The following is a 13,208-nucleotide window of genomic DNA, read 5'->3' as shown; positions in this document are numbered from 1 at the left end:
GCTGTCAGCTGGCTGGAGTGCGTGAATCTGTTACTACTTCCGGGAATAATAACTTCCGGTGAGAGGCCAAGGAGGTAAAATAAGGGGTCTTCAGCGTTTTCAGGCCAAGGACCCCTTAGTTGAGAGAGTGCAGGGACCCACACAACTTTTTCATAGAAAAGATTCCATATAATTTCATTATTTGACAGCACAATCATTATAGTGTATTTGGGATTGATTGAAGAATTTATTAGAAGTTTGCAATAGAAAAAAGTACAGTTTCATGACAGTACAAATCACTGGTACAAGGTCAACTGAAAGGAGATCCTAGAAAGCCGAGGCTTATATCCACAGGAACCAAGTGTAAAAATCACACTCGTGTGAACTGAGCGGTGGTGTGTGTGTGTGTGTGTGTGTGTGTGTGTGTGTGTGTGTGTGTGTGCCCCCTGTGTGTCTGTGTGTGTGTGTGTGCCCCCTGTGTGTGTTTGTGTGTGAGTGTGCCTGGCCTATGCCTGGCCTATCCTGAACAACAGCGCCCCTCCCTTAACATGTGTGGTCAGAAAAGGTTACTGCAGGCTACATACCCGGAGACAGACAGACAGACAAACAGACCCACACACACGGCCACGTATAGGAGCGTTGTGACCACCGCTCAAAAAACAGTGTATTTGGGATCCATGTTAATTTGTGTTTTCAGATATTGAACCACTTGAACTGTCATCATTATCTAATAAACTTGACCTTTCACTCTCTGTACTTTAGTAGGCTATGCTCTTTTTCATCTTCTCACCACAGCTCCTTCTGGCTAAAGTTCTCAGTATATGGACACTAGGCCAAGGGTTCAAGTTGTTAATATAAAAAAGGAGAAAAAAAAACTTTTATTACTCAAAGATTTGGAGGACCCCCTGTAGTAACTCTGAGGACCCCCTGGTGAAGACCCCTGATAGCTAAGAAATTAGACCTTTAACCCAGAAACATTATTTGAAAAGGAAAAGACGCCAGGCCAGATATCAGGAGGGTAAAAAGTATTCCTTGCATGGTTTATTCAAAGAAGTTCCCCAGAATACAGAAAGACACAGGTTTATATAGGCTATTGAAATTAAGTCACTCCTCTTCAAGACACACCTGCAAGTTCCAAAGTACAAGCAGGAAATTACTCAACAAGCAGTCGTGGGACATTCGAAAGCTGAGGCTGTTGATTGGATTAATCAGTTCACATCCTTTGACAACAGTTAAATGAAACAAGTCAATGTAGCAGGCAGGCACTGGGTGATGAGACAGTCAAAAGCTGATAGTTGTTGATTGGATGAATCAACAACTGAGGCAGCAAGTCATTGTATGTTTGAGTTCATCACAGGTTTAGCATCCTTTCCCATTGTGAAGTCCCAGGATCCTCAGTGTCAATAGATGAAGACAGCAGAGGAGTGGTGGTCAAAATACCTTAACTCGGTTGCTATACTAATGAAGGATGTCCCTGTCCCAAGTGTCACATTTGTACAAAGGGTCTTCAATAATGTAGGCCTATTTGAGGAAAGCCTACTATGGTGTTTGTGCTTCTTTTATGTGGCAGGACATTGTTTGTCAAAACAGCCTACATATTTCGGTACTGAAAATCAGCAGTGTTCTGATCATAGAGCTGGGTTCTGATGTTGGACAAAGCAAAAGGTCAGCATTCTCCTGAACATAATGTCAGGATGGTTCAGCTTTTACTTATGTCCAGTAGGTGGCAGTTATGTGCCATTGTCCAAAAATATACAGTACAGAAGCCTAAAATCCAGAGTCAGACTCTAAAAATGTAAACGATTTATGTTTTGTTATTTTATTTGGTTAATTAATCACTGGAGTCACTGGGTCAACAGCAAGTGTTGGGGCCTGGGAACATGTGGATGATCAATGACAACATCACTGTCATGAAAACTTTGATGTTCCGAGTGTCTCGTGTCTGCAAAATAAATCACCTTATTATCTTCCCAATGCACTTATTTTCTCTGGGATCCTGAGACCAAGGATTCCAGGCTGCCAAACTTGCATCAGTAGGAAGAACATGTTATTGTTATTATGACATGACCAACAATCTAATTATATTTAACTTAATCTTACCCTTTTAAAAGTGCATCACGAGTCTGCTCTGCTGCAACTCGCTGCCTGCATGTTTGCTGTTAAACTTCCAGGGAACTAGTGAGAGCTCCCATCCAATAGCTGATTAAGGTTGTGGACAGCTACACCATCACTGTTTCATACTTTTAACTTCATACCCATCATCATGGACAACAGGACAAGTGGGTATGACACTGTCTGGCGCCCATTGACAAACTTTTTAAGCTTTAGACACCTGATGGGTTACATAATTACACTAGAAATACTGTTCCTTCGAAACAGTGTGGGCTCGCTTCCAACCCAAAAAATAGGATACTTTAAGGTACTGTAAGGTACAGTACCTTACAGTATTGTACTGTATCTTACTATACTGTACTGCACCTTACTGTACTGTACTGTACTGTACTGTACTGTACTGTACTGTACTGTACTGTACTGTACTCTACTGTACCTTACTGTACTGTACTGTACCTTACTGTACTATACCATACTGTACTCTACTGTACCATACTGTACCTTACTGTACTGTACTGTACTCTACTGTACCTTACTATACTGTACTTTACTGTACTCTACTGTACTTTACTGTACTCTACTGTACTGTACCTTACTTTACTTTACTGTACTCTACTGTACCTTACTGTACTGTACTTTACTGTACTCTACTGTACCTTACTGTACTGTACTGTACCTTACTGTACTATACTATACTGTACTCTACTGTACCGTACTGTACTGTACTCTACTGTACCTTACTATACTGTACTTTACTGTACTCTACTGTACTTTACTGTACTCTACTGTACTTTACTGTACTCTACTGTACCTTACTGTACTTTACTTTACTCTACTGTACCTTACTCTATTGTTTTGTACTGTACTCTACTATACCTTACTGTACTGTACCTTTCTGTACCTTACTGTACTCTACTGTACCTTACTGTACTTTACTTTACTCTACTGTACCTTACTCTATTGTTTTGTACTTTACTGTACTGTACTCTACTATACCTTACTGTACTGTACCTTTCTGTACCTTACTGTACTTTACTGTACTCTACTAAACCTTACTGTACTTTTACTGTACTCAACTGAACCTTACTGTACTGTACATATTCTATGTGTTCTAGAGGTGTATATTGAGTGCATACACTGTAGGTTAACAATCCCAGATCACATCTGTCCTCCACTATGTCTATAACCAAGGCGTTCTTCTATGTGGCCACTCCAGACTGAGGAGTGGAGCATGACTTTTATTGTGTTTGTGGATCTGATTTGAAAATGCATTGGTTGTGATATCTCCCTGACAACCAACAACAACCACTAATACGGCTGAGTGTCCCTGCGGGTTCTAGGATATATACTGTAAATCCCATTGCCCGGGATCCTAAAACCTTATTCTTTTTAACTAAAATTTCTAAAACACTACAAAACATGTCTCAAAGACAAATACAAGCAAACGTCTCCACAGTAACACAGTAACAGTTGTTTGTGTGTGTGTGTGTGTGTGTGTGTGTGTGTGTGTGTGTGTGTGTGTGTGTGTGCGTGCGTGCGTGCGTGCGTGCGTGCGTGCGTGTGCACATTGTAGATCAACTTCATAGCAGTATTAAGTGGTCCATCTATCTATTTTTATTAATAATAAAATCTGCAAAGTAACAAGTAACTGAGGCTGTCAAATGCTGTATTTATAGTAGAGTATATGTAACAAAAATGGAAAGTATAGTAAAAGTACCTCAAAATTGTACTGTAGGTACAAGTACTTGTATATACTTGAGTAAATGTACTTGGTTACTTTGCAGCACCACAGAACAGCCAATGACAGACAGGCCTTTAATCACAGCTGTCTCAATCAGTAGAGTGGAGAGGGACATTTATAGATATTTGTAGTTTTAACTCAGAATATATACATCACAAAGCTTAGATATTTGGATCAAATCAGAGAGCAGACCTGTGTGAACGCAATGATATAGATAGCATATCTGAAGTGTGAACACTGCAGCCACAGCGCCTTAACATAAACATGGGTCTATTATCCTTCTCTCCACTCTGTCCCCACTCACTAAACCCATTGGAAATGCATTGGGTGCTTAAAGTTAAACATTTTTATTTTTTTATATTTATAGGCCTACTACAAAACATTTCAAAACCAAGAATACAAGCACACGTGTCCTCAGTAAGCTGAACACATAAAAATTTGAATGGTGTTGAAAGGTGTAAGCGTTTAAGAGATGAATCGCGCCAAAGTTTTGAGGAGATACTGACTGATAGATAAATAAATAAAGAAATAATGAAGATAACATACGTGTACTCGCCTTCCAGGCGAGCCCACAATTATTCCATATACAATATTAGCTGTTTTAGTCATGCTGACAGCTCTCTGGAGATGATTGGAGTAGAGCTCTGAGCTCTGATCAGGTCAGGAGGAGTTTGTGAAAAAGCTCCTATCTGATTTCATTTCCCGTGTAGCCGATGGGGCGTTGCCTTTACTACAACTCCGCTATAAGAGGTTCCCTTTCTTTCGCTTCTATCAATCGTTTTCTCCCACCCCGGCAAACAGAACATTTTGGTTTCTTGCGTTTGGTAAGCCATCTATCTTTGTGTGTACCTATATAGGCGCTGTCTACTTTAGATGATCTTTTTTCTACTTGCTTTACTTTGCTGTATGTGTAAGGAGGAGCTTGTTCTTTTATTTGCAATGAAACGTTACGCAGTCTCATCTCTCACTCTTCTAGGTTGACTGGACCCATAAAGAAGAATGTCTGTTTGGGTGAGTGCTACTAGGCTAGGCCTACACACAAAATCCAGAATGACACAGTTCTGACTGTTAGCATGTATGCATTAGCACTAATGGCCTACGTTTAATAGTAATAGTTTAATAGCCTTGTAGTAGTATATTTATAATTGCATATGCAGCATATCTGATTGTATTCATTTGCTGGCCTATTGCAGGATGACTTGGAACTGCTGTTAGACAACCCCTCCTCACTGACAGTAACAGTAAGTTGTTCATACCAGGGCGGGTTAAAGCGGTTTAAAGTCATCATCACTTATTGTTATGTGTTGTTATTGTTAAGCCTGTTGTTATTGTGTTCATCAGTCCAACAGAGGGACTGTCAAGGATAAAGCAGACTTCAAAGTAGAAGAGGATGTGGAGACACTGAAGAATGCCATAGAGGGCCTTGGTATGAGTTAACAATTACAGTTATATTTCTGTCTATTCACTGGAAGACTCACTATGTCAGAGCAAAAATATTTTAGATTTGTGTATGGTAACACAGCTATTACTTGTTATTACTATTATTATTATTAATATTATATATCATTAGTGTGACGATAATGAGCTATAATATAAAGACTGCTTTGTTTCATTCTCTATCTAGGAACATCAGAAGATAAACTAATTGAAGTATTGATCAAAAGAAGCAATGCCCAGCGCCAGGTTATTGCCAAGGCCTACCAGAAGGCCACAGGAAGGGTACTTGAACATAAATATTATTGGGTTTACTTTTAGCCATCAGTATAGAGCAGGGTTTCTCAAAGTGGATGCCGTGGCACCCTAGCCCCAAGGGGGGCCACAGAATACTTTGATAATATTTATTATTTATCAATTTGGCTGAGGGCACCCCTGTAAATAACCTTTTGATCCACGGCACCCCTGCATTAGATTGTTACTTTATAGCAGTGGGTCGGGACCCCTAGGGGGGTCCCCAAATTATTTTGGGGGGTCCCCAGATGATTAACTTAATGTGCAACATTGTTTTCTCACTCAACAGTAAACAAACCAACATAAGGTTAATGTGTATAGAGGGCATATGGACCTTTCTAAAGTGACAATTTAAGGGCTTTTTAATACCTCTAAAATGACAAATTAAACATTGTGAAATATTAGAGGCAGAAATTGCAAAATAGCAGATCTACATGCTCACAACGCCTCGCAACAAGATCTGCTATTTTCACAATAGAACCGTGTTATACAAAATGTAATGCCTCAACTCTTAGTGCTCGTCAGGATGGGGGGGGGGGGGGGGGGGGGTCCCAGTTAAAATATGATTATTTTGGGGGTCGCGGCCTGAAAAGGTTGAGAACCACTGCTTTATAGTACCTTACATTTACGTCATGTTATGGTACATAAACATGTAAATGTTTCTCCCTACGATACAGTATGTCACAAGGAGACTATCCGTTTCCATTAGGACAGATTGACAATAACTTTATACTCTTACTTAAACTCTTGAACCCTAGCTATTTCCGTTGAGCGACACAATGTACAACCAAGTATACCTCAGGCTTTAGGTGCCGCTGGAATGTATACAGAATACATGTTCATACACATTCTCTCTCGCAGGCTTTAGTAGCTGACCTGGAAGGTGACACTCATGGAGACTTTGAGGAACTGCTAGTCGCCTTGGCAACACCCGCTGATGTGTACGACTGTAGAGAGATCATTAAAGCCACCCAGGTATGATTGTATTATAGCCTGGCATTAGCCAGACTGATAACATGATTCACTCACACGTTCCTCCACAGTATCAGTCTGGACTTCGGCCCATTAGGGAGAGAGTATGAGAAATCAGAAAATGACCGGGCCAGTCAGTGACTGCGTTACACTGTTCAATTGAAACGCAATCACTGATTGGCCCTGTCATTTTCTGATTTCTCATACAGTACTTGCTTCCTATGGGCCGAAGCCCAGACTGATACCGTGGAGGAATGAGTGAATCCATGTTATCAGTATGGCTAATGCCAGTGGAGGAATGTATGAGTGAATCCATGTTATCAGTATGGCTAATGCCAGTGGAGGAATGTTTGAGCGAATCGATGTTATCAGTCTGGCTAATGCTAGGCTATGATTGTATTTGATGATGAGGTCAAAGTGAGTTTTGCTTCAATTGACTATATGCACACAGTGACCATTTTGCTCTTACATCATATCCGGTGGGTGGAAAACACTATCTCCTAAGTATTTTTTATTTATGTATTTAAGTACAGAATGGCCACCATGTGAATACTATATCTCAACTCAACTTCACATCAGGTGAAGTTGTTGTTGTAGTGGAAGTTTCAAGTGGAAAGAATTACAGAAAGAAAGAAACAAACAAACAAACAAAACAAACAGAAAAATACAAACAATATCAATATGGGCAATGTGAAATAGCCTATAGACCTTTTTCCAGAGTGCTGCCGTGTTGCTGCGTTGTCGCTGTGCGAAGGGGTGTTGCTTGACACTGCAGTTATGGTTATGGTTGTTATCGGTCTATACATATGTACGTATACGTACATAGTGGATTTTTTGCGCTTTTCTAAGCAAGTTGCGAACTCAAAGCGCTTTACAATGGTCCATTCATTCATTCATGCATTCATGGGAAGTGAAGCGGCGAACAGTCAACGCCAGCGTCCTCACTTCCCACATTCACACACCAATGGTGGCAACTGACAAGCTAACACCATTGGAGGCAACGCGGGGTTCAGTGTCTTGCCCAAGGACACTTCGACATGTTTAGTTTCCTGCTCTACTTCCTGAGCCACAGCCGCCCGTATGATATATGCAAGATGTGTGGTTAGATTAGCAGTTAAAACTGCACTGCAGAAGATAACATGTATATAATAGGTGTGTAACGATACATGTAATAGCGATGATACGGATCACGATACATGGTTGACGATACGATGATTTACGATGATTTAAAATCGATATAGTAACTATTTAGCAAAGAAGTTAAATCTGTATTAAACGTGTCAATAGTGAAGGTTTTTTAAGGGGAAATATATTAATATGGATATAAATAAGTAAACGCTGTGATTCTCTAGCAAATACATGGACATTGTATTTTTTATATATATATATTATAATTTCAACACATCGATAGACCATGAGTAAAATAGCTAAATACAAGGCACAAATACTTAGCTTCCATAAAATAAATCGATTGTTTGCATTGCAAAACGATTCGATGCTGATTATCTGCATTGTAAAACGATACGATACCAAAACGGTACGATATTTTGCTTTTGCAAACAATAAAGTAGATCCTTGCAAATTACGGTAAAATCGATTTTTCGATTCAGCTATTATATCATTACACCCCTCGTATATAAAGTGCATGGTTTAAGGTAAATATCAATAAATGAGGTAGTAACTACACTGTAACTACAGTGTATGGGAACAAGCAACGCATCCTAGTTCTAGTTGCTATTTTGGAATCTGTAGACTAGATAATCTTCATGTCATTGTGTCCTACATCCCATGTCATTTTTATTTTCCATAGCTTTTTAACCCATTTAGGCCTAACCTATAGTTAGGCCCAAATCAGAAATTAGCCTACAAAAACAAATATGTTGATACATACTGTACATGTACTGTAAGCCCCTCCCATACACTAAAATGTGTACCCGGCCTGAATGAGTTAATTAATAATAATATATACGACTCATATAGCGCTTTTCTAGGTACTCAAAGTCGCTTTACAGATCAATATAAAATTAAAAACAACGATAAAAAAAGTAGCATTTTATAATAATGTCTCCAACAAGATTTCTAGTGTGACTACGCATTAACAGTGTTTATACTACTACTACTACTGGTATTGTTTTGGAAAAGTCTAATGATATTATTTGTGTTTTATCATATAGGGAGCTGGGACCACAGAAAGTATTCTGACTGAAATATTTGCCTCGAGATCCAACAGACAAATCAAAGCAATGTCTGAAGCATACCTGGCAGGTTAGTATATTCACTCCTTACTTCACAGTGGTATTCCTGCTAAAAAAGAATGTGACAATAGTGGGTTGTTTTTTTGCTTCAGATATCTGCATGTTTTATACTATTGTTATACTGAAATTCTGTGTCTGTTTTGCCTCATCCTAGAAACAGGCAGATCATTAACTCATGATTTGACTTCGGAGGTAGCTGGGGACTACGGTAAAACTCTGATCCTTTTGGCTGAGGTAGGCTACATATGATATAATTGTTTTCACTGTTTAAATTATCAGAGTACTTTTGAATTGAAGCCTTTCAGTCAAAACAAGTTAAATACGTTTTTACCATATGCATCATAAAAGGTAACAGTTGTGAGCATACATTGCTGATTACTTGACTGATTCTCCACTCTCAAGAATGTGCAGAATGGATTTCCACTGAGAGAGCTGTTTCTTAAGATTTATGTAGCACAGCTGTGAGAGAAAATTACATGAGTTCAGCATGTACAAAATTGAATTAGTGATACAATGACTTTTCTGTGAGTGGCCTATACTGGAGAGAGAGAACACTACTTCTTAGTCGATATAATTGTTTAACTTGAGATTTTAGATATAGACATGTCATGAAGCAATACAAAAAGAATGGATATGACGCCCATTGACAAAGAAATCGTACCTGTAGAAGAACAGTAAGCACCGTATATCCCCATAGTTGTCATCAGTTGCCTTTCCTTGCAGGGCAAGAGAGATGAGAGCACTAGTGTGGATGTTGCCAAAGCCAAGGAAGATGCCAAGGTAAAATCAGGGAAGCTACATAGAAATGGGATGTCACAATAATTGTATTGGTAGTAAAATGATATTTTGGCAGAGTACCGTTTTAATGTGATGAAACACAAGCAACCAAAACACTGCAGCACCCTCTATCGGTTCTGGATATACAGTATAATTAGAAAAATCGAAATAGTGAATGGTAGACAATTTGCGGCCATACGTGTGAATTAATTCATTAGGCTTAGGGAAAAATACAGTTAAAACTAATATTACCAATGTTTTACTGCACATGCAAGTTATATAATTACATAAAGTACCCCCAACATTAGTAATATGGTATGCAATTAACATTCCTGTCTCCTATCAAGTTATATCTTTGAATTAGAAATGATAGAACCATGTTTTGTTTTGTTAAGTGGAGAAATCCCATACACAACAGCATAATACAGTCATTCCCCCTTGGAGCAATATATTGCACAATGGGGCTTTATGCTTATTCACATATAAGTTATGCATACTCATCTCCATAATTACCACTGAATGATTAAGCCATGATGGCATGATTGTGTAGTATTTCATGTCATAACCCTTCCTTCCCTCTCCCACTGGGCGTGGCTCAGAACCTTGTGGCTGCTTGCAGTGTGAGTCAGACAAGGACTCTGGTGTTATAAGTGTTGAATCATACCGGTACTTCCTTTGAACCCTCTTGAGAAATTCCATGTTATTTACTTTCTTAAATCCATGCACTATCCTTTTCCTTCTAATCAGGCCCTGTATGAAGCAGGGGAGGAGAAGTGGGGGACAGATGAGTCCAAGTTTATTGATATTTTGTGCCATAGGAGTGTTCCCCAGTTGCGACAGAGTGGGTAGTTTCTTTTTGGAGACAAATGCATCCAAATGAATAATACAAATTTAATTTACAATTCTGAAAACATTTTTGCTTTATACATTAGTCTAAATAATACAGGATTTATTTTTAGTCAAATTCATGTTTATGTCTGTTTTGCTTTGTCTGCAGCACTTGTAGAATACAAAAGCATCAGCAACAAGACCCTACAGGAGAGCATTGAAAGTGAGATGTCTGGTGACCTGGAGAAGCTATTAGTGGCCATTGGTAAGGACTACACTTAGCAGTGTTCTTTCTTTTCAGCGGAACATTTTTAAATGTTTACAAAAATATTGTTTTCTGTGCCTTTCCACAGTTAAGTGTGTAAAGAGTGTCCCTATATACCTGGCAGAGAGGCTTTTCAAGGCCATGAAAGTAAGTAGTGGTGTCTCTGTTTATACGATTAGACCCGATTCATTGACAAAGTGCTGTGTAATTAACTGAAGTAGATTATATACCATATTTAGGGCTGTCACAATTATTACATAATTTTCTAATCGTGATTTTTGGACATAATCGTGATCAATGTTCTTTTTTATAAGTATAAAGTTGTCAAATATGTCAGTAATTATGTGCCAAATCTACCATGTGCAACTTAAAAGCAGAAATGTAATTGTCAACGACAAAAACACAATTAAATCGTTAATCGCAATTATTTGAGTGACAAATAATCGTCATGTAAAATGTCATAATCGTGACAGCCCCAACCATATTACTCCCTGTCAGTTGAAAATACATTATATTTCTCGAGCCATCACATGACACTTTGTTGCTGAAGCATAAATTAGGCTACCTTTTGAACCCTGCAGACCACAAACCAACACCAGTGACCCCCAACATAAAAATCCACATATTGTTACAGTATGCTGCATCCTGCTGCCCATTCAGCCACAGAGATTGTTCTGTTGCTCTCTGGTGGCGTGGAAGGGAATGTTAAGCCATGGTCTTAGGGCTGTTGTTCCGAGGAAGACTAACGTTGGTGGACCTTTGTGTTGAAAATCCCCATAGGGGAATCTAAGAACTGTGTTAGAAAAATATCATTTTCTCCAGAAACAGGCTATATCAAATATGAATATCATAGACGATGCAGAGCCACCCCCCCTGACAGAAATTCCCAGATGATTTCTTTATTTTTGGAACACAGTTCTTATGTGACATAATCCGAGATTCCCCTATGGGGATTTCAACACAAAAAATAACAATGGGAACCGGCAGAATAGTGCCGCCTAGCGGCAGTGACTTCAGACTTCGGTGGTCTTTAGTATCAGAAAGTTCTATGGGTACTTTGTTTTAGGACCATTTAATTTAGGAAAAACCTGTTTAACTACATCTTTTGTTCCCGTCTCCAGGGTGCAGGGACCACGGAGTCCACTCTGACCAGGATACTGGTCAGCCGTTCAGAGACAGACTTACTGGAAATAAGAGCAGAGTACAAAAAGCTGTTTGGCTGCTCTCTTCTCTCCCAGTTAGAGGTCAGCACGTGCACACACACACTATCCCTCATCCACGTACAATTCAGTGGGCTTCAGCCCGTTTTGTTTGTCTTAGGCCTGAAACACACTGGAAGCGTCACTTAAGATTGGCATCTGCAATGACAGCGTCTCACACATGTCTGCTGTTCTCAATTTACATTTGAGTAACATTTCAGCTTTGTGAATAAATCAGTGTCCAGATCAATATTTTCGGTTACTTCCAAGCAGCTCCAAGCCTTAACTGTGAACAGTGTGGCCAGGCCTGCCAGTTAAAATAATTACTTATTTTCTATCATTTACACACCCTACGAAGCCTTGAATTCATTCTTTTTTTGTTTTTTTTCTCGCATTCCTGCCATCAAATTATTGGCATAGGAATGCAACAAAACCAAAAAAATCTCCTGGGGTGTAATGATAGAAAATAAGTCATTTTAAAGTGGACACTAAATGGAAAACCTAGGATGTAATGCACACAGGCTGCAGCCACATACAGTGTGTTTTGGCCTTTACATTGGGATTGAGTATTATATTAAGATCTTTTATTAATGTCTTCGGGACTCATGTTCAAGATCTCAGGTGGTCACGTAATAGTTTATTATTAAATAACATTTTCTTTGTATTTGCCCTTTGTTTGTATAGTCTGAAGTGTCAGGTAATTATGGCGACGCCCTGAAGCTGCTCTGTGGCGGAGATGACTAATCATCAACGATTGGTTTGATGAGAAACAACTGGAATAGAGTGGAACATCCCGCCAAAGCAGACGACATGCCAGTGGATGACATCTCAACACAACTGATGACAATCAGTATAACATGATTTTACATGAAGTGTTCTGATAAGATTCACCAATAAGAAGGGTTAAAGGAAGTGTGTATTCACCGACTGAATCCAAGCAAACTCTTAACTGCACATGTCTTTAACTTAATCTGTATTCTACAAAGTGCTTTTAAATATAACATTCAACCACTAGATGTCACACTTTAACAACAACCCTGTTGCACAAGGTTGATTTCCCTGTCAGGCAGCAATCATGTAGAGTTCTTTGAACATTACAATATGATGCTGACAGTCTTAACAAGAATATATTGAATGTGAAGGACATAAATGGCTGCCATAAACTTGTGGCTCACAGGGGTAAACCATCATGGAATTTTGATATCCCAACTTAAAATGTTATTTCACATATGTTTTTGGGTGAAAGAAATGTATTACTGGAAGTATTATTTTCTTATTAGTCATTTCACAAAACAATATCTATATACCCCAACGAGTTTCAACCAAAAAAGGTACTGTTATTATAATCTTTT

General features: G+C 39.0%; 1 protein-coding gene across 2 annotated transcripts; it reads left to right on the top strand.

Annotated features, from left to right (window-relative positions):
* The first annotated feature begins 36 nt into the window (after positions 1–36).
* Positions 37–13,172, top strand: LOC308299498 (annexin A3-like). 2 transcript variants are annotated; one of them, XM_080743278.1, is made up of 14 exons: positions 37–58; positions 4,809–4,843; positions 5,026–5,073; positions 5,174–5,258; positions 5,457–5,551; positions 6,422–6,535; positions 8,707–8,797; positions 8,942–9,021; positions 9,511–9,567; positions 10,312–10,405; positions 10,562–10,657; positions 10,746–10,804; positions 11,779–11,901; positions 12,541–13,172. In XM_080743278.1, exons 2-14 carry the CDS (start codon positions 4,832–4,834, stop codon positions 12,598–12,600), a joined length of 1,014 nt encoding a protein of 337 aa, XP_080599404.1. In that variant the 5' UTR covers positions 37–58; positions 4,809–4,831; the 3' UTR covers positions 12,601–13,172. The 2 variants fall into 2 exon arrangements, with proteins under 2 accessions (XP_080599404.1, XP_080599403.1); XM_080743277.1 differs by lacking the exon at positions 37–58 and adding an exon at positions 4,542–4,656.
* Positions 13,173–13,208: the final 36 nt, after the last annotated feature.

This window comes from Nannobrachium achirus (assembly GCF_963921795.1).
Source record: "Nannobrachium achirus genome assembly, chromosome: 15".
Lineage (NCBI taxonomy): Eukaryota > Metazoa > Chordata > Actinopteri > Myctophiformes > Myctophidae > Nannobrachium > Nannobrachium achirus.
The sequence above is the reverse complement of the archived record's forward strand: the minus strand, read 5'-3'. Positions and strand labels throughout refer to the sequence as shown.